The following is a 24,077-nucleotide window of genomic DNA, read 5'->3' on the forward strand; positions in this document are numbered from 1 at the left end:
GTTGGGTCGCCAATCTCCAATTCTTCATGCTTTAATCACATCCCCTCGCATAGCAAGATGTCGTTGACAATGATCAGGGCCATGCTACCATGTGCGAGCTCTACTAGCCTTGCTTCATCCATACCTCACGGAAGTCTATGGTATCGATGCAATAATGCATGCGCGCTAAATCGCATCGACCAAGATAAAGGTGGCCATCAAATGCATGCAAAATTTGCTACTCCCAATCCATTGCTCAAATCCAAGAACTGGCACCCGCTCAATCGTTGTAGTTCGATTGGCCCGACCCGTCCTTGTTGACTTTCGGCAGGCCATAGCGGGCGTTCATCTCCTCTTCCTGAGATTTGCTGTTAGGATCAAAATACGGGCACTCTGCCTGAGATGCGACACGCACTGCGTGTCTGCGGTGTGGGGCAAAGCCGTAGGATGCCGAATGGTTCTTTCGCGTGTCAGCTATTGTGTGTAGATAGGAGGGCGGGCTTTACTCACGCATATGCGGTTGTCCCAGAAGGCAACGTCATTCTTCTGCCACTGAAATCGAACATGAATCTCCTGAGTCGTGGTGATCAGCTCGTTCAGATAGTGGATGATTGCATCGGCTTCTGCTTTGGGAATGCCAACTATATCCGTGACGAACCCTATATCTTCGGGGTCAGCATCCGTGGGTCGAGGCAAAGGACCCGAGCAATGAGACAACTCGACAGGTTGTTGAGGATGCTTCTCTCTCAATCAGAGCATGTTTCACGACGCGAGCATGAGTCCAGAATAGGAAAGACTTCCTCCGAAAATGTACATACCAGGGTTGAAGAAAACAGACTTCCACCCAGTGACGGGGTGGGTACGAATTAGCGGGTGCTTCGTGACGACAGGCTCCCGTCGCACGGTACGGCCAAGGGCGATGGTCCCATCCGCTTGGATTTGTGCCGAGTGCAAAGCCTCAAGTCCTTCGAGGTATTTCTGCATACCCGACGACAAAAGATCATACACAGCATACTGAGAAGCCCACAGTGTGTCACCACCTCCACCGCGTGGAGGGCCAGTCAGCATCTTTAGCGACGTATATGATGGCGGTTGTACTTCATAGGTCACCTAATCGATGTCAGACATCCCAATAAAATAGGAGCTGTTGGGGACACAAGCTGCTTACGTCAGAATGCCACAAGAACGTAGGTGCGAATTTGGCACGCTGCTCTTTGGACTTCTCGTCGGTGTAGACCACATGCACATCATCTAGATCCCCTCGGCGAGGCACAGAAGTGGTAGCGTGCTTGTGAAGTTGACCAAAATACTGGCCAAGCTCGCGTTGGGCGTCAATATCAAGGTCCGTTTGGTTACGGAAGAAAACCACTCCTCGCGTTGAGATGAGGCGAGCTAGGTCGTCCCTCTGGGCGTCTGTGAGCTTCGCCAGATTTATTCCACTGATTTCAGTGCCAATCTTGGGGTTGTAATCGAAAATATTGGTGGCATCGGAAAGTAGATTACCAAATTGAGGATCACCTTTGGTACCTCGATCATGGTATGGTACCTCTGTTAAGGGTTCCCAATGAACGTCGGGGAATGCTGGGCGAAGGTCGTCATACTCGTACTCCCCATGACCTTCGACAATCGTCCGACCGGGTTCGTATTGAATGTTGTGTTTCTTCTTATTAGGTAGATCCAAAATGCCTCCATCGATCTTGGGCTTGCCGGAATATGCAGGACGGGTGCTTGGCTCTTCTAGAAATGGGGCCATTGTGAACAACGTATGTTTACAATGAACGGTAGTGCGGTGTGTGATATCTTGTTTTGGGGCAATTGTATGCAGAACGATTATGCTAAGGCACAAAGACACTGTGTAGAAGGTAAAATATCGGAACTGAAGGACGTTACTGACACAGGAAGACAGGTGAATGAGAGGGAGAGATAGAAGAAGGCGTATATAGTCGTGTATTTGAGGCATTCGTATGGGATGATAAATTACTGTGCTGCGGGTCTCTCTTCCCTTGCTTATTAGCCCGTCACACCATTAAAGTCCGCGAGCACGTCACAAAGGAAATGTCAGACTGAGGCTCTTCCCCACATTGCGGAAAAGTAAAACAACACGCGACGATCTGCATCGTGGTGTCCAGTTGCTTCTCATGAACTATTCGCGCTGACTTTTGGCATTCATATTGACAAGTCAAGATTCCCATTCCTGCATTGGTGCATCTGCAAATGAACGCAGAGCCTAGAGTCGAGGTTCGGAGAGCCTCTTTGTTGGTTCAATGTTGATCGCTCAGCGTAGCAAGCTCCTCTCGCAGCAAAAGTGAAGGAGGGTTGTCCGGAAGGGAACACAAGAAAGAAGATATGTTGTGCTGTGATTGGTGGCTTAATATTTGGCTAGTCCAATTGCGGTCATAACGCGATCCGTGCGCCGGAGGCGAAGCACCATCATCATCTCGCACGCAAAATCAAACATTCTGGCGTGATGACTCCCTTGTACAATATTGACAAAAGATCCGCCCTTGGTCAGCTAGCTACAGATGCCCATGATTACATACCCTTTCACTTGCGCGCCATACTCCTGAGCATTGCAACCATACATACTATACTTATCCTCTCGGGATCTTCAGGAGTGCGTTCAGATCTTGCCTCCACGGCGGCCTTTGGAAGAACAAGACGTATAGGAGATCCAATGGCGCCTTCATCGAGGGTTGACACTGAGAGCATCTTGCCGCCACTTACCGGGTCTTCCGCAGGTTTACCGCAGACTTAAGGGTATTGTAATTATGCATTAACGATGCGAGCACTGACCGCAGCGTTGGCGTTTCCCCAGCTTTCATTATTCAACCGGGTCCATCATAATATCAGCGTCTCTCTCGAACAACTCGGCATTGCCCGGTACGAACCAGGCTTGCATATCATTTGAGTGTTATTAGACCTGATGCCTGGAGCTGAGTATCCACCTATGATCGGCGATATCGCCGCACACCACGGAACGGCATGGCTTCCTATTCACTTCCACCAATTATGTATCCGTTCAATCCTTGGCATATGCACAGTAAGACCTCAATTCACACCGCTCGAATGGAGACCCTTTCGTTGCGTCTCCACCTTGAAATGGTGCTCTTCAATCTTTCCAGAGCTTTTCCCTCATTGAGTGGACTGCACCAACACTTTGGCGTCGTGTAATGGCAGAAGGTCAGCTCAATTGAGCTTTTCGCATGCGCGTCAAACTGGACTTTGGACCGAATTGGTCAGATGCTTCCCCGTGAAGCTCTAAAAGGTCTCATTGACATATCAGACTTGCTGATAGCACATCACGCCACCGTGGTCCTTGTTTCGTGGTCTTATGAAGTCTCCAAGTAAAGGGGCTTAATACATGAGTCACTGCTACCCAGAGCCAAGGAGTATGGTCGTGTCGAATCTGCTCTTGTATTGCCCTTCACTCTAGTGTCGAACGAATCCGCTTGGTATTGTGCCGCTGGTCGAATTAGATGTCATTGTGAATATAGTGACAGTCCAAGAAAGAAAATTCGCGCTATCGTTCATTCCCGAGCAAGCCCGTCCGTTCATGATCCTCGTCGCCATCAGCATAGCCGTGCCCGTTTCCAATGATTTGGTTAGCATGCTCATTGGAACCACCGGCCACGCCTCCAAGCCCAGCTTTCCCCTTCTTCCGTGCTCTCAACTCGAAGGTGATCCCCATCACCAACAGACAACCCTGGAGTACCCCTGTCACAAGATAGATTCCCCACGTACTCCAGCCCTCCCACCCAAATCTCGCTGCTAGACTCCCCACCCACACAAAGCTTCCCGGCGTTTGTATGCACATCATCGGTATGCTCAAACTGCCCATCTCTTGCAGCTTCCACGTCGTCCATATCTGAGGCAAGAATTGTATAGCGGCCAAGCATGTGCCGAAGATACCAAGGAAATGTGCCCATGAGGCGAGACGGGAGCGGTAGAGGTAGATGATGATGACGGACACTAGGAAGGTGAGGACCAGGTGGACTATGGAGGTTAGGAAGACTGTGATGGCGAGTCGGTAGGTGGGCTCATCTTTGGACTTGGCGTCCGAGGGTGTGCGCGGGAAGAATAGGAGGAAGAGGAATAGTCTATGCTGTCATCAGCCATCGAGACCATGGTCAAAGACCGAGATGACGAGAGGACCCTCACATGACCATGAAACAACTCCACTGCACCCCGACCTGCGCTATACCCAAGGCTCCCGCCACACATTCAAAGCCACTTAGCTCTCGGCAGCATGCAAGATCTCGGCGACTGGCAGGGAGAGTCAAGATATTGGCAAAGGCACAGGTGCCGGATGTGGTGCCTAGGAGCACGAAGTACGGTGAGATGCCTGCGGAAGATCGGCGGGAGATGATGCGATGATGTTGCGGGAGATATGACACAAGAATACCAAGGAGGATGAGACTTATGGGACCCGTTACTAAATAGGTAAACGTCTGGGAGCGGAGAATAGACCTACATGGAGAGGATGAAGTTGAAGATGTTTGGGGAGGAAAGGTCGACGCAAGCACCGCTGACGGGTTGGTCTATCTCATAGGAGCCCATGGTGGATGCTTTGAGCTCAGTATACTGGATGAGATATTCTCGCCGCCCATAGAAGCAGGTATGGCTCCACGACGGTGAAGGGAGAAACAGTAAACAATGAAGAACCGCGTGATCGGCGGGCAAGCAGTCAGCCCTATGAGGATCATTTCCGCGTGCCCCTCCCGGCCCACTATACTTTTCGCCGGAGCTTCTTTTCTCTCTACGTTGCACGTTGCGATAATGGAGGTCTTCGGTAGGCCAGCTTCTGGCTCCAAAGATCGAGGCATCCTGATATACGGTATGTGGATAGCCTTACTCGCTGATCAGATTCATCTTACATCCGGAATAGCATTCATCCTCGATCAATGGCATGAGTACAGATATTTCTTGCTGCTCGCCGCAGTCCTGTTAGGCCTAGCCGTATTTATGCACTTCGACAATAGGCTTCGAAGGGAACGATTAACGCCCTCACCCGCCGCGAGTACTCCAGAATATGGTACAGTGGAAAAGCCGGGCTGGCTGAATGAGAAGTCAAAGTCCACAATACTAGCAGAACGTGAAGATGAGCGATCTGAGAAAGCAGAACCATATGAAAACGTTGCAATGCAATTTCCCAATGTCTCTGTGCGACCACGACCCGGCCCGAAAAGAGTGACAGGCTCCAAAGTGGATAGGAAGCCCAAGTCTGAAAGATCCGCACATCGGAGGATTCAGCCATTGGTCTTCTTTTCATCTTTGACGGGGACGACGGAAATTCGTGCTCTAGCATTGCTAAACGAATTACATACCTTACTGAAAGACCACTCATCTACAGTACTAGAGCCTCAGATTCATGATCTATCCTACATTGACTACGATGATTTCTATGTCACACCTCCCAAGTCTCACCAGATTGATCAGCATGTTCAATACTTCTACCTTCTAATGCTACCCTCATACAACATCGATACCACCTTAGACACTTTCTTGGCCCATCTTCAGGAAACCCACAATGACTTCCGGATAGACACGGCGCCACTTTCTGGCCTTGCAGGGTACTCGGTCTTTGGCTTCGGAGACAAAGAAGGATGGAGCACGGAGAAAGAAGGCTTTTGCTCGCAAGCAATTGAGGTGGATAAATGGATGGCAAAGTTAACTGGAAGGAAAAGAGCGTATCCATTGGGTTTGGGAGATGTAAAATCAGATTCAGAGCGGAGACTGGGCGAATGGAGGGACGGGGTGGTAAAGGCACTGCTGGACATAGCTGCTAATGGAGGTCTAGGTGAAGGTGTCGCTGGGAGCGGAGACGCTGTGGAAAGCGAGGAGGAGGATGCGGACGAGGCCGCAGAGCCGGGAACGGTTCTCAAAGTAGAAGCTCGGAGACCGGCCAAGCGGAAACGACAACAAAAAAATTCACCCGTCGATGACCTTGAAGACCTAGGAGGCAAGTCGGGCGATGCCTCGGAATTTCGTTCTCCCTTGCCTATCGACTTCACTACCTCCTCCCTCACATCCACTACTCCTCAAGCTCCCAAAGCTATGGTTCCCGTCTCCTCACCTACTCACGCAGCCCTCACCAAACAAGGCTACACAATCATTGGCACACACTCCGGTGTCAAAATCTGCCGTTGGACTAAATCTGCCCTCCGTGGCCGAGGCTCCTGCTACAAGTTCTCCTTCTACGGCATCAAATCACATCTTTGCATGGAAACCACTCCCTCTCTTTCATGTTCTAACAAATGCGTCTTCTGTTGGCGTCACGGCACCAATCCTGTAGGTACGACTTGGCGCTGGCAAGTTGATCCGCCGGAGATGATCTTCGACGGGGCAAAGGAGGGCCATTACAAGAAGATCAAGATGATGAGGGGTGTGCCAGGGGTGAGAGCTGAGAGATTCCAGGAGGCCATGAAAATTAGGCACTGTGCATTAAGTTTGGTCGGCGAACCCATTTTTTACCCTCACATCAACGAATTCGTTGCGATGCTGCACAGAGAACATATATCCAGCTTCCTAGTCTGCAATGCGCAGCACCCAGATCAACTAGCTACTCTCAAATCCGTTACGCAGCTGTACGTGTCCATAGACGCCAGCAACGCCGAGTCGTTGCGGAAGATCGACCGCCCCCTACATCGAGACTACTGGCAACGCCTCCTACGTTGTCTTGATATTCTACGTGAGAAGCGGTTTAGAATGCGCACCGTCTTCCGTCTGACCCTCGTGAAAGGCTTCAATATTGACGATGAAGTCGAGGGCTACGCTGACCTTGTTGCCCTTGGACTCCCTTGCTTCGTTGAGATCAAGGGCGTAACCTACTGTGGAAACTCATCCTCCGCGGGCGCAGGACTGACGATGCAAAATGTTCCTTTCTACGACGAGATCACTACCTTCGTTGAAGTTCTCAACGCTGCTCTGGAACGCCGAGGGTTAGAGTATGGCATTGCAGCTGAGCATGCGCATAGTTGCTGCGTGCTCGTTGCCAGCAAGAGGTTCTACGTTGAAGAGAAGTGGCATACAATCATTGATTACGAGAAGTTCTTTGAATGTCTGGAGAGTGGGAAGGACTTCAGTCCTGAGGACTACATGGGCCCACCAACTCCAGAATGGGCGACTTGGGGCAATGGAGGCTTTGACCCAGCGGATGAGAGGGTGGACAGGAAGGGGAAACCAAAGGTTGAGAAATTGAGGTAGAGTCTGAAATGGTTCTGACTTGCCGGAGGGTTCGAGGCTTTGGTGGAGGGAGAGAAGAAGCACTTCCGTAGAAACGGCGGCTCGGGGGGTAGCAAAGGGTCCGAGGACCGCAGCCCCAAGTGCACAGTCTGCAGAATACCCCAAAAGCACGGGTCAATACTATCGGGAACGGCGTAGGTTGTAAAAAGCGCATTGCAGGCATCGTGCAGTTTATGGGCATCTAACCCCAAGTCTATGGTAGAATACAATCACGTTTTCATAATCATGTCCTCCCTCGCCGGCCCCGTACCTATGTACTTGACCTTCACGCCGACGAACTTCTCAATGAACTCCACATGCGCTCTCGCGTTCTTGGGCAAATCGTAGTAGGTTCTGGTGCCTGTTGCGGGTTTTTGCCATCCCGTTCAGGTCGTATATTGGACCTGTGCCCTTGCTAGTTTTTGCAAGTCTGCTGGGAAGGAGTCGAGAATCTGGCCGTTTAGCTGATATGCGGTGGCTATCTGTATCTCTGGAAAGTCGTCCATGATGTCGACTTTTGTGAGATTCAAAGCGGTGTAGTGGTTCGCTGCCGTAGAATATTTCACGATGACTAGATCCAGCCAGCCCCGGTTTTAACACCGAATTCTCTGCCAATAGACTAAAATCTATCCCCGTGATCGTTGAGCTGTTCTGTAGGTAGGGGTCCCCCGCCTACCCGAGTGGTGTAGGCTTTCACCACACCTATTGTCTCCTTTACCTTGAAGGGATTCAGGGTAAGGCCGGTAATGACACGGCGATCCCTGTGTTTGATGAGGTTACGAAGTGGTAGGTCCTGTTATAACTGTCAGTAACGGTAAGAAGCCCGATATCAGGAGCTGTGTAAATCAAGGATTGTCGACGCATCGCAAGCTTCGTGGCACGGTGAGCAAACTCGGTTCCCCTGAATTGGGCAGACTTTCTGGGTCACAATCCCTAACTAATTGAACGATTTTTGATTTTTGAACATTTGAAAGCCTGAAACGTTTGAACGAAGCAAGGAACCTATCCATAGTCCACGTCCAACATCAGTGCATTAGCGGCTTCCACCAGGAGATTTGTCTGGGCAGATCCCTGTGCGCTCTCGATCAAAGGCCTATACTGTATCCACCACAAATGATTGCAAGGCGTCTCGATAGCCATCGAAACGTGTTATTTTTTACCACCAATACGCCTGAATCTGACCTATTAGCATGACAATCAGCCAAGCGGCCGGATAGAGTAGGGAACACTTCAATCCCTGGCTCCTTTCATTCACTCGACATCGCCTTCCCGTTTATTATTTTTCGATGGGGCAACCACTGCGACGAGTAGCGCTGAATATAAATGGTGTAGTCATCAGGACAGACAAGCTGGTGGTCAAAAGGCAGGCAATCTACATCGATCAGCGGTCTGACTGTTTGATGCATTCACTACGTGCGTGAGCCAACGTTCGAGCGCGTGGGAGTGGAAAACAGCAGCGCTTCTTGCCACAACGTTTCGATTAGCGCTGTATGCTAAACAATCGATGAGCCACATGAGATCAGCGTTGTCTGAGCTGATCCAAGGCTACGAATAGATTGGCAGTTTGAGCATGTTTATTGCAAGAAAATGAAGTCTACATTATTTGTTTTTGTAGATTTATGAGAGTAAGGCATAGCCGAATTTTAGCCTACGAGTATCTCGGTAAATTGAATATCCGGGCTCGCGGGTAAGGCAGATGCGAGTAAGTACGGGAGTACGTTTTTCCGCCCTGGAAGCTTATCTGACTGACATCTCACGGGTAAGAGGGAAACCCTCGCTCATCCAACGTACCCGTAAAGGAGAATCCGCTGCTCATCTCGCTCTACATAAGCTCTGTCATGGAGGATGGAGGAACAGGACTTGCCACCATGTTCACCGAGGAAATGCATTTGGAAGCCTCGGGTGAGGTAAGGGCCAAACAATTTCGCGGATTTGGCGCCCTGTTTCAAAGCTCTCTTCGTTTCATCGAGGCATTGGTCAGTCTAGTATTGAGACACGCGATGCCCCTAACCCACATACTGGGCTGAAAACCATCGTAGCTGGTCTGTGAATGGCAAGGGGCTGGATCACCTTTGCCTTGGATTTTAATGGAACATGATTTACATGTACGAGTCCTTCAACAGGGCTAAATCTCCCCGCAGGATCACGGCCGGCTCCACTCGCATGATCTCCTTAATACTTCTAAGTCCAATGCGCAGCAGTGGTTGTTTAAAGAGGACAACTAGCCATGAACTTCTCCTTGATACTGCGCTTCGCATCCCTCTGAGATGGCGCTTCGGAGAAACAACTAGCATTTCTCTTGACTCACTCTTTTGACTGCCTACTCTCACTCCTTTGACCGTATCATCCACAATCTATCACAGCCTTTGCCTGTGTCCTGGAAGTATACGAATTCATGCACTTATCCGTGGTGGTCGCCCCTACGCTAGCGCCAAGAGTCAACAATAACTATTTTGAGTAACTTATCTTCATAACAACCTCCTCCATTCACGTCAAGTTCTTCCTCACATTCATCAAAGATTTTTTCATCATTCTTCAGGTCATCATCTCAGTACACTCATTGAAATTAAACTTGCCTTCTTCTTCCAGATCATTCTCTCATCTTCTGCGGCTCGTTGATCGAGCTGTTTCCCATTTCGAAAACACAACACCGGCCTCAATATTAGCAACATGCTCGTCTCACACGTCAAGATTGTCATCCTCGTAGCTGGAACTGCTCAACTTGCTCGCGCTCATACCGCTTTCACTAACTTCTTCGTCGATGGGGTTGACCAGGGTGATGGTACTGCTGTCCGCATGAGCAATAACATCCAGCAGGCGACCTTTCCGCTCAGCAGCGTTACCAACCCTGATATGGCCTGTGGTAAGTTTACATTTGTTCTTGTTTCCCTGCCAAATTCCTATGCTTCCTGGTGGTACATTAATGTGGGCTACAAATCATCCCCCACCATTTGACCGTCGTTCGAGCTACAAATCGCGAAGCTGACAATTTGTCAGGTGTCAATGGCGAGACTGGCGTGTCTCGTGTTGCCAGCGTCAACGCAGGCGATACTCTCGCGTTCGAATGGCGCGATTGGCCCGATGCTTCTCAGCCAGGATCTATTGATCCTAGTCACAAAGGTCCGTGCGCGGTCTATATGAAGAAAGTCGACAACTCTGCTGCTTCCAACAATGCCGCCGGAGATGGCTGGTTCAAAATCATGGAAGACGGCTACGATAGCACCGCTGGCAAGTGGTGCACTGAAAAGCTCATCCCTAATGACGGGCATCTCGCTGCTACTATCCCCCATGATCTCGCCGGCGGTTACTACCTTGTTCGTCCAGAACTTCTGGCATTGCAACAAGCAGACAAGACACCAGCCGATCCCCAATTTTACGTTGGCTGCGCGCAGATCTTCCTGTCGTCCAGCGGTTCCGCTGTTCCTCTCAGTACCGTTTCAATTCCTGGATACATCAATATGAGCACGCCAGCCATGACCTTCAACATTTACGACCAGCCCATGAAGCTACCATTTCCTGATTTCGGTCCGCCTCTGTATACAGCTGGTAGCTCCAAGCGTGATCTCGAAGCTCGTGCGATGGTCCAGACGATTGGCCTCAAGCCAGATGCATGTGCGATGGAAAATGTCAATTGGTGTGGCTTCATACCTTCTTCTTACACTGATGAAACTGGCTGTTACGCTGTGAGTCTCCCTGTTTACCATGTTCATGGAAAATCATTTAGCTTGCTGACTTCGTCTACAGGCATCCCAGAATTGCTCTGTCCAGGCTACCGACTGCTACAACTCTGCCGGACCCACGGGTAGCAAGAATTGCTTCAATTGGGAAAATTTCTGCACACAGATTCGCAACGGTTGCGGTGCAGGTAATTACAACGGACCGCCCTCCATTTCCAGCTTCATGCCCGCACCCCTGCCGAAACTCGACTTGGCAGCGGTCGTTGCTGCGAGTGGCCCCATGGCTATCTCTAATTCAGCACCCATAGAAGCTTCCTCCACTGTCTCAATGGAGGCATACGATTCTGCAACGACTGCTATGCCTGCACCTGCGGGTACTGACAGCAACGGATCCAGCATGTCTACGGCTGACGGGTCTATTGACACTTGTGGTAGCAATGGCGGTGGGACCTGCAAGACGGGGATGTGTTGTTCTTCTCATGGGTCAGTCGCCATACCTGCTATTCACAACGGTCAGCGCTGATGAATTTATTAGATACTGCGGTACGGCTGAGAATTACTGTGGCTCGGGGTGTCAGTCTCAATTCGGCAACTGCCCTGGAACCACAAAGCGCAAGCGCTGGCACATGCGACAGCACGGACACATCTTTCGTAGTCGCGGACTTCATCTCTGAGGTTGGGAAGATTCACGAGATTTGACGTAACGACTGGCTGGCCAGCTCGTTCTTTATATCAAACCGTGTTCGATGATTCACGATGTGTATGACCAAAATTATGCAGTTATTTTGCCATTCTCGAAGTGTCCAAGCCTTGCGGAAACAGTGTGGCTAAGATGGATGCCGTAGACTAAGTAGTCAAGCAAAACATGTCCGACACTCTCATCGTTATAAAGATCTCGTGTCAGCACAGGGTGAATGCATGATAGAAAAGGATGAAAACTCCAAGGCGCAAGCAAGCAAGCTTCGCTTCTTTTTGTATGCCGGTATCCTCGTAGGACCTGTAGATGGATTGGCACTAGAACTGGAGAGATCACTTGATACTCGAAAGTGTCCGTCCATGCGACACAATACAATAGAGAGCTAAGGAATAGGCTCCGATGGTGTATGATAATAATATCGTCAAGGCAGGTTCCTATGTGTTTTGACCTCCAAAAGCTCTACAGCTGCCGTATAGTCTATAGTTGAATGCTTAAGTCTCGCCGAATTTGCCCATGAGAGCCTCTCATCCTGACATCGGCACCTCTATCGAGGAGCAGCTTCAGCACGCACCTCCTGTCTAGTGTTCATGACAACGTATTGATCAGAACCCTCGATGGTCTTGAGAGTTTGAGTCAAATGATGTCTGGGATGCACAGACTTTTGGCATTCCGGCCCAATTTCAAGGTCTGCAAAGGAACTTGCTGGGACTCGCGTGACGATGCCGAAGTACATAGCAAGCCGAAGCAAATCCAATGCACTTCGTGCCTACTTGCCTTTGATTCCATCCCTGATTCGACTCTTCGGAACTGCAGACTGGCTTCGCACTGAGGTTCGGTGCCGATCGTCAAGTGGCAGACAACAGTAGACTTGTTCATTGGAGATAATAGACATAATCGTAGTGGGTCGCTATCAGCGAGCTGAGTGCGTGGAACGATTAGTGCACCCTCATACTGCCGTTCTTAAAGAGCGGGCGAAAGTGTGTTTCCCACGATTGTTACGACTCGTATGAGATTGTTGGTCGAAGGAATCGATGTTGGCACTTGGCATCCCCCGGAAATAATCGCGTTGGAGACGCCATGTTTACTCTATCTTGGCGCACCGAATCACACCGCGCGATCAATTAACCAGCTACCAGCTCCCACCACCGCCTTCGCTTGATCGTTCTACGCTCCTTAGACCTTTTCTTGCAAGTACCCATAGTTGAGGCTTGCCAGTATTAGACAAAATGCCTCTAAGTCTTGGTCGTTTCCTTCCTTCGGTCGGGGTCCAGCCGCAAGGTCCTGTTCGTGATACTCCGACGCCGACTCCCACACCCTCGGCCAGTCAGACCCAACGCGCACGTCCGATGCTCGGTGGAAAAGGCGTGATTGGTGGAGGCAAAGAGAAACATGGGCTTGGAGGGAAGGGACTAGGCAAAGGTGGGATGAAGAGGCACAGGTGAGTGAGGGATGCAAAGGAAGGACCCACCCGCGAAGCACGTCCGCCGTATTCTACTGTGCGGGCCTATGGTCAACATACACATTGTCTATCCGCCAGTCACACAAATCGAGACTGGTATTGACGTGCTTTCTAGGAAGGTGGTCAGGGACTCGATCCGTGGCATAAGTGAGTTGCGATTTGGTCCTGTTGAATGGCTTGTGGCTGACGGGTATTACTCTCATAGCGAAAGGGGACATTCGGTATGCATTCTCTTCTCTGTGGTTCTACAGAAGCGTGCTGATAGCCTCTCGCAGTCGTCTAGCACGGAGAGGAGGCATCAAGCGGATTTCAGGGACTGTATACGACGATACACGCCAAGCAATGGTGGATCGCTTGAAGACTGTATGTTTTCGTCTTCCGAGGGTTGAGATCGTGTGAACTAATATAAGTTGCTAGATCCTACAAGAATGCGTGATCTATCTGGATCATTCCAAGCGCCAGAGTGAGTGGTGGTGCTTTCGATAAACATTTCGGAATCTCAGCTAACGTTATATCCTCCCACACAGCTGTGACTGTGAGAGATGTATGTCCGATCTCCTTAGCTCGCTCCCTTAGGTTGAAATTACTAAAAAAATCTGGTCCAGGTGATATTCGCTCTCAAAAGGGTAAGCCTCCATGCTTCATCTGCTGCAATTCTTGCAAAATTCGGCCCAGCATGTTTCTCGCGAGCGCTACTGACTTTAATACTCTCTCCTCGCATAGCAAGGCCGCCCTATCTACGGTAAGTGTTCTTCAGTGAACCGTACAGCCGAAGCTAACAAGCACAGGCTTCGATCCGAAGTATTAGCTCCGGTTGGATTTACGACAAGCATGATTTACGGCTATGGGAAGGTATTTTGACTGGAAAAATTCTCACATTGAGTATGTGGCGTCTACATTAGCAGGCGTTATATGAGCCAAGTGCCTGTCCCGGTAGGGTCATATGGGTAATTAGCTTGTGAGGTGATCTCGCAAGCCCAATGGTTTCGAAAGCGAATATGAGGGCAGCGATGTGAGGAATGTCTCCCGCAAGATCAATGCCAAGGATGGCAATGTAACACTTGAAAGTACAATGGTGAGGAACATTTCATGTCAAGGCAATAATACTAAGAGGGTATCATTCGTAAGTCATCTACTGCTTCTCTCCCGTCTAATCTCCTTGACAACATCGGCCAGCACTACTCTCGCAGTTGCATCTCTCTTCTCGAAGCCGCCATTAAACAATGGTGGAAGCACACGGTGGGAATCTGCGGAACGGACGAGTCAGCGTGGCTTTCAAAAGGCTGACTGTGTTTCACCAAAGCAGATCATATGAGTATTCAGCAGAATGGATTGAACTTACTAGCATGGCCTCTCTCAAATTCGAAAGCCCTCGCTCCCTTTCCCCACGCAACCCTCACGCCTTCTTCTAACAAGCCAACTCCAATCCCCTTGCCTCTACAACTTGCGTCCACGGTCCACGCCCTCACATACGCCTTCCTCTCCCTCTTCACCACCTTCATTATTAACGCGCCGATAACCTCCTCGCCCCATTTGGACACTAATACAACAGGATCGTCGCATTTGGATTGTTTTTTCAGACCACTGCCACGTTCACCGGTAGGAGTCGAAGGAGGGGTGTAACCACCCAGCCAATCCCAATTGATCCTCTCAGCCAGTGTTGCGTAATCGATCGTGATCCAGTATATTGCAGCTAAGGCAGCGACCGTGAGCCCAGCGACCGCAGTGAACAGAGGCCTCCACTCGCAGAACTGTGCCAGAACCGCAATTACAAGCACAGTGACAGCCAGTGTAGCCGGGTGCAACACCAGCTCTTTGGCAGCTAATTGCCTCTGCTGCACCACCGAGTCTGCAATAAGACGTAGAGCTGCACTGCGGTCCTCCGGGGCTCCGGGTAGGGCGAGGGCTGTCGAGAGGATCGGCTCCGGTTTGGGGTCAAGTTTCAATAGGGATTTTTTCGAGGGAGTGGTGGTGATTGAGAGGGAAGAAGGTTGCGGGAGGTGGCTGATGGCGAATGCTGGGGTAGTGGGTGTAGAGACGAGGCTGTTCAGAGGAGAGAGGTCGGAAGCGAGGTGGAGATTAGAGCGGAGGGTTGTCAGGAAAGCTGGTGCTCGTTAATGATAATGATTCATTTAATAAGAGGTCGAGAGCGTATGAGCTACTCACTCGAGCTGGACCGGAAGCCGGGAATACTATCCCCAAAGGCCTTGACATTCTCAAAGTCCCAATCCGTTAGAATTTCAATATCCAAGACCTTTATCGTGGGCAATTGCAACTGGGGCGGTGTCATTATGCCTTCTTCTTCTTCTTCTTCTCACAACATTAATACCATTACTGATCATTACTCGAATAACCGAGACCGCGGATTCCGACAGGACAGGACCCCTGGGGGCACGACCTCTATCTATGTATTATATAGAAGCCAGCCGGCACGATCCAGCCCCACCGTCTACCTAGTTATCTAACTGGCAATGCCTCACGAGGGAAAGGCCACTAACGATTCACCTTTTGACGCTCTGGGAGTGGTTTTACGCAAGCTTTGCTTATCGTGCGACAGGCTAACGACGCACCGCAGGAATCCTGAGGTGCATGCGGCGGGCGATAAGGGCGGGTGGAGGGTGAGGCGTAGCTCTGCAACAGGAAGCGAGCGAGTAGATCGTGTTGGGAGGGGGGGGGGGGAAACTCGCAGGGATTGCGCTCGGACTGCTCTGTGATTTTGCGCTTCAATGCCTTTGAGGACCGTGTTGGAGAACTGGCCACGGTTGGATTCTGGACCGGGGAGAGCCAATGGCGGATTTACTCGTATTAATAACTTTGCGCAGGGCGTCTTCTTTAATTGGTACTGCATATGGGGGGTAATGCATGCCGGAATCAAAGGGAATTTGCCTGGTTCATAGGCTCACGCGTAGAGATAATCTTAGGCTGATCCTCAGAACCCCTGATAGTACATCCTTGGCCATCCATGATCCCAAAAACGCCCGCTGTTGATTGCTCCAACCTTTGCGATTAGTTGTTCTTCGATTTTGAGCCCACGCATCTCGACCAGCCTAGCAGTCTGTCAGCAACTTTCTCTGATAGCGTCATTGAGTATCCGCTTACCAGGCAATCCACATCCAAAACCAATGAACAGATATAATAAGAATACCACCACCACACCCAAAAGTACCATCAATTTGACATTCTTCCACCACATCCTCCTCTTCAAGCCTCTCGATCTAACCCTGAAATCGCGCGCCCCTACGCCAAGCCTATCGGTCTTATCGACCAGCAAGTCGATCCTCTCCCCTCTCTCCAGTACCCTCTCGATGTTCTGTGTCATGATACCCTTTACGTCGTTGATTTCCTGCTGCGTGTTTGTAATCGCATCCTGTTTGCCTCCTTCTGTAGTCCCATACGCCACCATCAATTTCTTCAACTGCGCATTGAAATCTGCCGCTCCGTATGGCGGTAAGCTGGCAAAATCCGTCGAATCGGGATCATAGCGGGCAAGAAATTGCTTCTTTATTTCTACTAGATAACCGAAGGGTATGCGGCGGCCGAAACTGGAGGAAGCGACGACCAAGTATGTGAGGCCGCCGGCTGTGGGATCGGACGAAGGATAGTCCGAGGGAGCATCGGCAATGTAGTGGATGAAGTTTTGGTTGTGGGTGTAGGTCAGCTTTTGCGGTTTCGAGTGGTCGATCTTGGGGAGGATGAGAGAGGCGAGCGACGAGGTACCGGAGGATGCGGAGGTAGTGTGCTCGGTTAGGATCGTTGTACGGTAGGCGATACAGGAGCTGTGATGGTGATCGTATTAGTAGTGCGGCGAGGAAGGGAGGGGAGGCGTACTAGAGGAGCGGAGTGGATGATGATGAGGATGCCATTGTGATGGTGGAAGAGGGCGAAAGTGCAAGCTTGCGAGCTCTACCGGAGTAGATGTTAAAAGTTTGCTGTACTTATTAGCAGGATCGTCTTACTGTGGCGTGGCGGTTGGTCGATGTTGCTGGCGCTCTGTCCCCTTCAACCTGTTGCCAAGACATGATTACTAATGGTCACGTGAAGCGAATGTTTTTTTGTCATTCAATATCTTTTGGATCTCCGGGCAGCGATGTTGTTGCAATGAGAGGATCTTCAAGCCCATATTGTGGTTGAGATCTGAATGACGTATCTACTTTGCGTATTGATTGGCGCCTTGTGAACGGCCTCTCCAAAGGTCAAGGCTAGTCACGTAGATTGTTTTGGACAATGGCACGTATTAGGAGAGTGGAGTGATATTGATTACTTCCAATGATCACATTGTATATGCAACGCTTCCAGGATGCAACGGGACATGACTCCTCCGCAACGCTCAAATATGGTAAATGTACATATGGTACATGGAGATGCATCTGCTGCTCATACATTTATTCATTGATCTTGGCGAGCAGTCTATAAGGAATTAGCAATTGCCTTTCGCTTCGGAATATGGTAATGCCTTACTCATGGTCTCTGAAAAGCGAGTACTCCTCCTCTCCAACCTTAACTGGGCTGCCGCCATACTGCACATTAAGCGTTAGCCAATTTCTTTCTGGAAAGCTCAACCCGCATTTTGTAGCATACTTGTGGTATCAGAACCTTGTCTCCTGGCGTAACACTCGGTGTGACTCTCTTGCCCTCCTTGTCAAGACCCCCAGGACCGACAGCTAGAACTCTTGCCTCGTTGAGTTCCTTCACGCTACTCTCGGGTAGATAAATGCCGCTGGCTGTCTTGGTCTCCGCCTTGATTCTTTGAACGAGTATACGGTCGAGGAGAGGGGCGAGCGATTTGATCGACTTGAGTGCTGTCGTCTGAGCAGGAATTAGCTTTCTCACATCGGCTGAGGGACGCGTACTGCCGCGACTTGCCATCTTGATGAAATTGGAGCTTTTGCTACAAATATGGAAACGTTTCAATTCAGCTTTGGAGTACTAATGTTGATTTGTGAAGCTGTTGACATTTGTTGTAGGAAAACCCAAAGAAATTTCTCGAATGCCAAGCCAAGTCGGGCCGCTGCCGAGGCCAAACTTATCCCTGCAACAAAATTTTGATCCCAAACCACTCCTAAGTATGTAACGCACTATGGACACAAACTGGAGATGAGAAGATTTTCACCACTCTCAAAACTTTCATCCCCATTCAAACCATCACGGCGCTCCACCATTGTAAAGAGCCCGCCAATAATTCGGATTGAGAACGGCACTTTCTATAGAAAATACCCTTCCGCAACGGATCAGAATGCGGTGTCAAATCATGCGATATTCCCTGGACTGACTTGGTCACTTCCCTCAAACGCTGTGGGAGACGCAAAGCAACAGCATTGGGCAGTCCTCGGGCCATCCAATGCCGGAAAGACAACGTTCTTCAATATTATCCGGGGGCAGCATTTGTGCATCCCTCCAACAGCCCGGTCTTACCCGTACCTGTCGACAGAAGAAGTGGAAATAGAAGATTCTCGGTATAGAAACGTTCCACGAGCAATACAATATGTCGGTTTCAACGGCGAGAGGGGCGGTGTGGGGAATTCTGGGACAAGAGGCGCCTACTTGAGTGCTAGATATGAGAGCCGAAGGGAAGCCACCGACTTTTCTGTGATGGACTTTCTTAGAGGCAACACGGATCTCAACCCGTCAGAAGAGCAGGAAGGGAAAGACGTAAATGATCATAGCCTTGAAAAAGTCATAAGCGACTTAAAACTTGAGGCTCTAGTCAATATGCCAATCGGGAACCTCAGCAACGGTCAGACAAGACGGACTAGAATTGCCAGGGCTTTACTTGGAAAACCAATGGTCCTGCTCTTGGACGAACCATTCAGTATGATGACGAATCTTTGTGCACTGCCGCTAAAGATGCTAATGCGTAATGTGCAGTGGGTCTAGATCCACCAACCATGACAACTTTATCAACCTTGTTACACAGACTTGCCCGGGCCAGCTCACCACGACTAATATTGGCTTTAAGGCCACAAGATCCACTACCAGATTGGATAACTCATGTCATCCATTTGGGCCCTAACTTCCAAATCATCTACCAAGGTAGAAAGGATCTTGTGGGTCTTGGGACTACACAAGCAAAAGCAGTCATGAAGAGGTTGATTGGTATGTGTTTCTAGGACTTCATCATTCTAGAGGATCTGTGCTTCCGATGCAGTAATATCTGGGCCACGTGGGGGGCGGGTGGGGGGGGGGGGAACAATTGCCGTGACTGACTTCTACAGGGAATGCCTCTTTAGCGCGAGTTGATGTTCCGGAAAATGTGATTCCACAGAGAGGGCTCACAAAGGCTTATCAAAACGAGCGTATTCGAAACCTGCCACGAGCGAACTCCTCATCTCATCCATCGAAGCCAATTGAAAGTCGCGAAGGCATTCCATTGGTTGATGCAGATATCCACGTTTCAGTCAATGAAGCTCTTGTGGAAATGCAAGGTGTCCGTGTGAGGTATGGCGACAAAGAAGTTTTGGGCAGCTGGCAACAGGAGATTGGAGATCGAACAGAAAAGGGGCTGTCGTGGACCGTCAGACGTGGAGAACGCTGGGGTGTCTTTGGTCCAAATGGTATGTGCTTAGTAGTCTACGAAGGTACTACATGTGAGCTCACTGATACTAGGATCCGGGAAGACCACACTTGTCTCTTTGATTTGCTCTGATCACCCTCAAGCTTATTCTTTACCAGTCAAGGTCTTTGGACGAGGTCGTCTGCCACAACCAGGATTGCCTGGCATATCCATTTTTGACATCCAATCCCGCATAGGCCAGTCTTCTCCAGAGATCCACGCCTTCTTTCCTCGCAATCTTTCCATACGCCAGACACTGGAAAATGCCTGGGCAGACACTTTCCTTGGGACACCACGCTTAAACTACGAGAACGACGTCGCCGTGGACACATGTTTGCGGTGGTTTGAAGCCGAATTGAATCCCGCCTTCACTCCTCTAACCACTAGTTTCGTGACCAGATTATGGAAGTCAGATGAGGGTTTCCCAAATAGCATAGACTGGGCAGACAATATTCGCTTTGGCGATGCTCCGTTTTCTGCGCAACGAGTAGCGCTCTTCTTACGTGCCATCATCAAGAAGCCAGATCTTGTCGTTCTAGATGAGGCATTCAGCGGCATGGACGATCATGTGCGTGATAAGTGCATGCTCTTTCTGACATGGGGCGAGACCAAATCGTTCGGGGCTCGTGTTAACAGGAGAGCATATGTCGAGAAACGATTCGTGTATGATACCCCGCCGCAGCTGCTGAGTGAGATAATGTTTGAGGGACTGATCAAGGATCAGGCATTGATATGCGTTAGTCATATCAAAGAGGAGGTTCCAGGTGTGGTGAGACAATGGATGAGCCTGCCTGAGGCTGGCACAGGAAATGCAGCCAGGTTTGGAAGGTTCCCAGGACCGCTAGAAGGATATAAGAGTGGCTGGGACGAGGTTTGGGGAGTATAGTCATATACGCCGTGGCCTTGTATACATCTTGATATAGATCACATAGAGCAATCCATTGTCAAACCTGAACTTGCCTCTGATTTAGCTACTTGTCAGCGATCCGTTCAACCTCGGCTGTGCGTCATGTAGCGCCAAGACAAGAGAGTCTCAGTCAACATGTCGGACCGACATTCTTCAACTGCATTGAAGCCATTCACAAACCTTCGGTAACGCTTGATTGGAGGCAATGGAGACTTCTCTCGCCGTGTTCATACCAGACTGACGGTAATCAGCCCCGCAACCTTCGAGGGAACGAGCATTCGTGGCCCCAACATAGAGTTGACAACCAGGAAGCCGTAGACCTCGGGGATTGGCTTTCTAACTTACTTCACTCGTCGATCACAATATGTCTTCAGTATCCAACAATACCTCCTTGATGAGCCTTTTCTCCAACGATCTTGTCATGGCTTTCCCTCGAATTATGGCTAGGGCTGGATCCTTTGCTTTTGTCACCGTACCAGAACGACTAGACAGCATAATTGGCCTTAGGGGCGGCGGAAGCATGATTGCAGAAGCCACAGGCAATGGAAGTATGAAGATGATATCTACAGCCTTCTCTTCCGACTCTTCCCCTATCGCTGCTCTTCCATCAGCAGCTGGCGCAGCAGCGACAGAAGCACCCCCGCAAGCCAGCCCGTTCAGCTTCCACCAGGTTAGAAACATTGGCGGTATATTCGCGTATATGACGAGCAAGTGGGCTCTGGCATGTTTCACGCTGGTCAGTCTACACCATGTGCGGGCTACTGCTTTGCCATATTGCAATCTTTCTAACAAGCGACAGGCCATCATCCTCAATCGGACACAGATCTATGCCTCGGCACGCCGTCACATCAGCTTGTCATGGCCAATGCGACTTGCTATACGTATTCTGCCTATTATCATGTTCCTCTCCCATACCCTCAGCCTCCTACAAGCGATGCGTTGCCAGACATCTCCGAAGTACTCCTCCTTGAGGTACGGCAAGGCCGACAGACACCTGGACCTGGATTTTTCGGGAGATGGAGGCATCATTCACTGGATCAGCTCCATGCTCCTATTCTGGGAAAATGATGCCAGCTCCTGCTTGGCAGTGGACATGATTCCATCGCGGTCTGAAGTTTGGGACCGAAGCGGCTCCTTATCCCTGCTGTGGCCTTTCTTCCAGTCTTTGTGTCTTGGTCAATTTGTGGAAACGCTTTCGTGTGCAGTTCAAGGAAGACAGCTCATGACCGAGACTGGCATGTCAATCTTCGAGCATTCATTGGCTTTTGCAGAATCAGAAGCTATGATCAGCAATCAACTCGGGCTCTCTTTATGGTCAGCACATAAAGCTAGTAAGGCGAATTCGAGCTCTTCACAGCCGGATCCTGTGGGTAAGCTCTTCACCAGAAGCGAGATACTGGACAAGATGAATACGCCACCAGAAGTCCTGCTTATGGTGTTGATCTCAAGTCTCAACAACCTTAGCAGCCAGATCCTAGGAGTCTTGAACATGCAGGCCAGATTCCGACTCATAAACACCGGTATTTGGGGTATATGTTTCATGAGTGCGTTCGGATGGGGGTTCTTCAGCTTGAGACCAGAGTCGGGGCCAGAATCTATCATCCTACGCTTTCCTACTGTCTGCATCGTCGGCTTTATTCCCCATCTCTTAATTCTCGTCGGAATACTGCTATGTGCCTCCATCTACTCACTTGCATTACTCCTTTGTTTTTTCTCTCCACCAAACGATGAACCACCGCCTAGAACGCTGGCGGAGAGGTTCCGGATGGCCCGCGAGAACATGCAGGCCAATGCCCAGCTCTCCAGCGTTCGCTTGGATGTGACCGAGGACTTCTATACGGCATTGCTCAAGGTAGGTTTCACCGCTTTGACCGTCGCGAGTGAAGCAGTGTATCTCAATGAGGGTCGGCGCATCAACGTCGCTACATCAACGTGGTTGGAAGAGGAGAGGTTGAAGGAAATAGAAGCCTTTGAACCATCGCACGATCCAGTGGAAGGCGTGTCTGTCCATTTTGCGAAACCAGTCGCTGCAGACGAACATTCTACGGAACGCTGGACGAGTGGCTACGATAGAGTAGTGAGCTTCACAGCAGACAAACTCGGATCAGGATTTGCAAATATGAGACATAGAGGGGATGGAGTAGGCCATATGCAGAGAGGAGGGCGATATTTGATGGCTGCGAAGTTTTTTCGTGGTATCTTCTGGCTTTTTGTAAGCTGGAACAAAGTGATTACGAACATATTAATGGACAAAGCGAGGATATCCTGGCGCCCACAATGGCTCAGGCTGCCAATAGCGAAAGAAGGATTACAAGTAGATAAAGAGGAAGGGCAACAGATCCGGCAGCAGAATACCATCGACTTTTGGATGTTATCAGACGAGGGTGTCCTCTTGCTACCGGAGAATGACGACGTCGACGTGGAGCACGAAATGAAACGAAGACTGAAGAACGAGAACGAACGCTGGGGCGAGGAAGAGGAACACACACTCGATTCGAGGGTCTACAATTGGTGGGCAAGCGGTGGATGGTTTGGCGAGAAAGACGACAGTGGCTCCTACCAAACACCTGCACAGGACGATGATACTACCAGCTTGGTCTCTGTGTCCACCAATGCTAGCGAAGTTTCCCCCGGAGACATTGACGACGAATTTATTGACGTCGATTCGGATGCGGGCTCAGGCGCCAGCACACCCACTCAAAGACAGCCTTTTTCTCGCAGCCTCTCGCCTTCAGATCCAAATGTACTAGACGCTCTTGACCCATCCAAGAACTACTCTCAGCTCAATCCGCGCCACCTCGCCACATTGCTCGACCCCAAAACCCCCCATCAGCGCTCCGAAGCCCGCATGCTCGCTCATCACCTTACCAATACAGGCATAACAACCCGTTCGCAATACCGCCACGCCCAGTCTTTTGCGAATGCCAAACTCCTCACCTCCACCCGCTACCGTCCCACCAATTCCTCGATCCCCGCCACCGGGCCACTTTCTCCAGAGGACGAAGCGTACCTTCTTGAGCAACTGATCCTTACCCGACGCGCCCAACCCGCGTCTTCTATCAATCAAGGAGCAGGTACATGGCGTGATGGTGCAGTAGGTATGGGGGCAGGAGGCCCACAGTGTGTGGTTTGCCAGAGCGCACCCAGGAATGTACTTGCTTGGCCGTGTCGCTGCTTGAGTCTGTGTGAAGATTGTAGGGTTAGTCTTGCTATGAACAATTTCGGGACGTGCGTTTGTTGCAGGCAGACCGTTGTGGGCTTTTCGAGATTATTCGTTCCCTGATCGTCCACTTTGGACACATTTTGTGAACAAGGGAGACTGGCGGGATCATAAGGGGGAATCATGCATAGCGTGGACTTTGCTTTGGTTGCATTTGACGGAGCTGGGGCTCATATACCAACTCAGAGGCCGGGTCGCCCTTGATGGTATTGAGTCATGCGATCATCGCTTTTCCATGAAATAATTATACCGATACGGTGGACTGTATAGCATTCTGTAGTTTTGGGAGAATGCTATGCCTGCAATGGAACAATGCAGATGCTTCGTCTATTCGTATTTCACACCCGCTCATGGACGCCATCCGCTT

At 50.2% G+C, this 24,077-nt stretch overlaps 10 protein-coding genes across 10 annotated transcripts; 5 read left to right on the forward strand and 5 right to left on the reverse strand.

Moving 5' to 3' along the window:
* Nucleotides 1-259: 259 nt before the first annotated feature.
* HO173_005678 (uncharacterized protein) lies at nucleotides 260-1,732 on the reverse strand (the record flags this gene model as incomplete). The annotated part of the gene is made up of 4 exons (XM_037307593.1): nucleotides 260-439; nucleotides 490-638; nucleotides 798-1,089; nucleotides 1,148-1,732. The coding sequence occupies 4 exons, from the start codon at nucleotides 1,730-1,732 to the stop codon at nucleotides 260-262; spliced, it is 1,206 nt and encodes a 401-aa protein (XP_037165402.1).
* A 1,767-nt stretch (nucleotides 1,733-3,499) lies between these two features.
* HO173_005679 (uncharacterized protein) lies at nucleotides 3,500-4,536 on the reverse strand (the record flags this gene model as incomplete). Its single annotated transcript, XM_037307594.1, has 3 exons — nucleotides 3,500-4,076; nucleotides 4,138-4,395; nucleotides 4,451-4,536. 3 exons carry the CDS (start codon nucleotides 4,534-4,536, stop codon nucleotides 3,500-3,502), a joined length of 921 nt encoding a protein of 306 aa, XP_037165403.1.
* Nucleotides 4,537-4,755: 219 nt separating this feature from the next.
* HO173_005680 (uncharacterized protein) lies at nucleotides 4,756-7,182 on the forward strand (the record flags this gene model as incomplete). Its single annotated transcript, XM_037307595.1, has 1 exon — nucleotides 4,756-7,182. The coding sequence occupies one exon, from the start codon at nucleotides 4,756-4,758 to the stop codon at nucleotides 7,180-7,182; it is 2,427 nt and encodes an 808-aa protein (XP_037165404.1).
* Nucleotides 7,183-9,870: 2,688 nt separating this feature from the next.
* HO173_005681 (uncharacterized protein) lies at nucleotides 9,871-11,551 on the forward strand (the record flags this gene model as incomplete). The annotated part of the gene is made up of 4 exons (XM_037307596.1): nucleotides 9,871-10,063; nucleotides 10,198-10,883; nucleotides 10,945-11,360; nucleotides 11,413-11,551. 4 exons carry the CDS (start codon nucleotides 9,871-9,873, stop codon nucleotides 11,549-11,551), a joined length of 1,434 nt encoding a protein of 477 aa, XP_037165405.1.
* Nucleotides 11,552-12,800: 1,249 nt separating this feature from the next.
* HO173_005682 (uncharacterized protein) lies at nucleotides 12,801-13,841 on the forward strand (the record flags this gene model as incomplete). The annotated part of the gene is made up of 9 exons (XM_037307597.1): nucleotides 12,801-13,012; nucleotides 13,149-13,180; nucleotides 13,239-13,254; nucleotides 13,309-13,396; nucleotides 13,451-13,496; nucleotides 13,561-13,577; nucleotides 13,639-13,659; nucleotides 13,757-13,775; nucleotides 13,822-13,841. The coding sequence occupies 9 exons, from the start codon at nucleotides 12,801-12,803 to the stop codon at nucleotides 13,839-13,841; spliced, it is 471 nt and encodes a 156-aa protein (XP_037165406.1).
* A 320-nt stretch (nucleotides 13,842-14,161) lies between these two features.
* HO173_005683 (uncharacterized protein) lies at nucleotides 14,162-15,323 on the reverse strand (the record flags this gene model as incomplete). Its single annotated transcript, XM_037307598.1, has 3 exons — nucleotides 14,162-14,280; nucleotides 14,376-15,137; nucleotides 15,200-15,323. The coding sequence occupies 3 exons, from the start codon at nucleotides 15,321-15,323 to the stop codon at nucleotides 14,162-14,164; spliced, it is 1,005 nt and encodes a 334-aa protein (XP_037165407.1).
* A 716-nt stretch (nucleotides 15,324-16,039) lies between these two features.
* Nucleotides 16,040-16,896, reverse strand: HO173_005684 (uncharacterized protein; the record flags this gene model as incomplete). The annotated part of the gene is made up of 3 exons (XM_037307599.1): nucleotides 16,040-16,080; nucleotides 16,133-16,809; nucleotides 16,862-16,896. 3 exons carry the CDS (start codon nucleotides 16,894-16,896, stop codon nucleotides 16,040-16,042), a joined length of 753 nt encoding a protein of 250 aa, XP_037165408.1.
* Nucleotides 16,897-17,415: 519 nt separating this feature from the next.
* HO173_005685 (uncharacterized protein) lies at nucleotides 17,416-17,899 on the reverse strand (the record flags this gene model as incomplete). The annotated part of the gene is made up of 4 exons (XM_037307600.1): nucleotides 17,416-17,440; nucleotides 17,492-17,550; nucleotides 17,612-17,839; nucleotides 17,897-17,899. 4 exons carry the CDS (start codon nucleotides 17,897-17,899, stop codon nucleotides 17,416-17,418), a joined length of 315 nt encoding a protein of 104 aa, XP_037165409.1.
* A 228-nt stretch (nucleotides 17,900-18,127) lies between these two features.
* Nucleotides 18,128-20,469, forward strand: HO173_005686 (uncharacterized protein; the record flags this gene model as incomplete). The annotated part of the gene is made up of 4 exons (XM_037307601.1): nucleotides 18,128-18,842; nucleotides 18,899-19,126; nucleotides 19,246-19,584; nucleotides 19,637-20,469. The coding sequence occupies 4 exons, from the start codon at nucleotides 18,128-18,130 to the stop codon at nucleotides 20,467-20,469; spliced, it is 2,115 nt and encodes a 704-aa protein (XP_037165410.1).
* A 385-nt stretch (nucleotides 20,470-20,854) lies between these two features.
* Nucleotides 20,855-23,949, forward strand: HO173_005687 (uncharacterized protein; the record flags this gene model as incomplete). The annotated part of the gene is made up of 2 exons (XM_037307602.1): nucleotides 20,855-23,588; nucleotides 23,897-23,949. 2 exons carry the CDS (start codon nucleotides 20,855-20,857, stop codon nucleotides 23,947-23,949), a joined length of 2,787 nt encoding a protein of 928 aa, XP_037165411.1.
* Between the last annotated feature and the right edge of the window lie 128 nt (nucleotides 23,950-24,077).

The sequence above is a fragment of the Letharia columbiana genome (genome assembly GCF_014066305.1).
Source record: "Letharia columbiana isolate WasteWater2 chromosome Unknown Sc0000016_s0, whole genome shotgun sequence".
In the NCBI taxonomy this organism is placed as follows: domain Eukaryota; kingdom Fungi; phylum Ascomycota; class Lecanoromycetes; order Lecanorales; family Parmeliaceae; genus Letharia; species Letharia columbiana.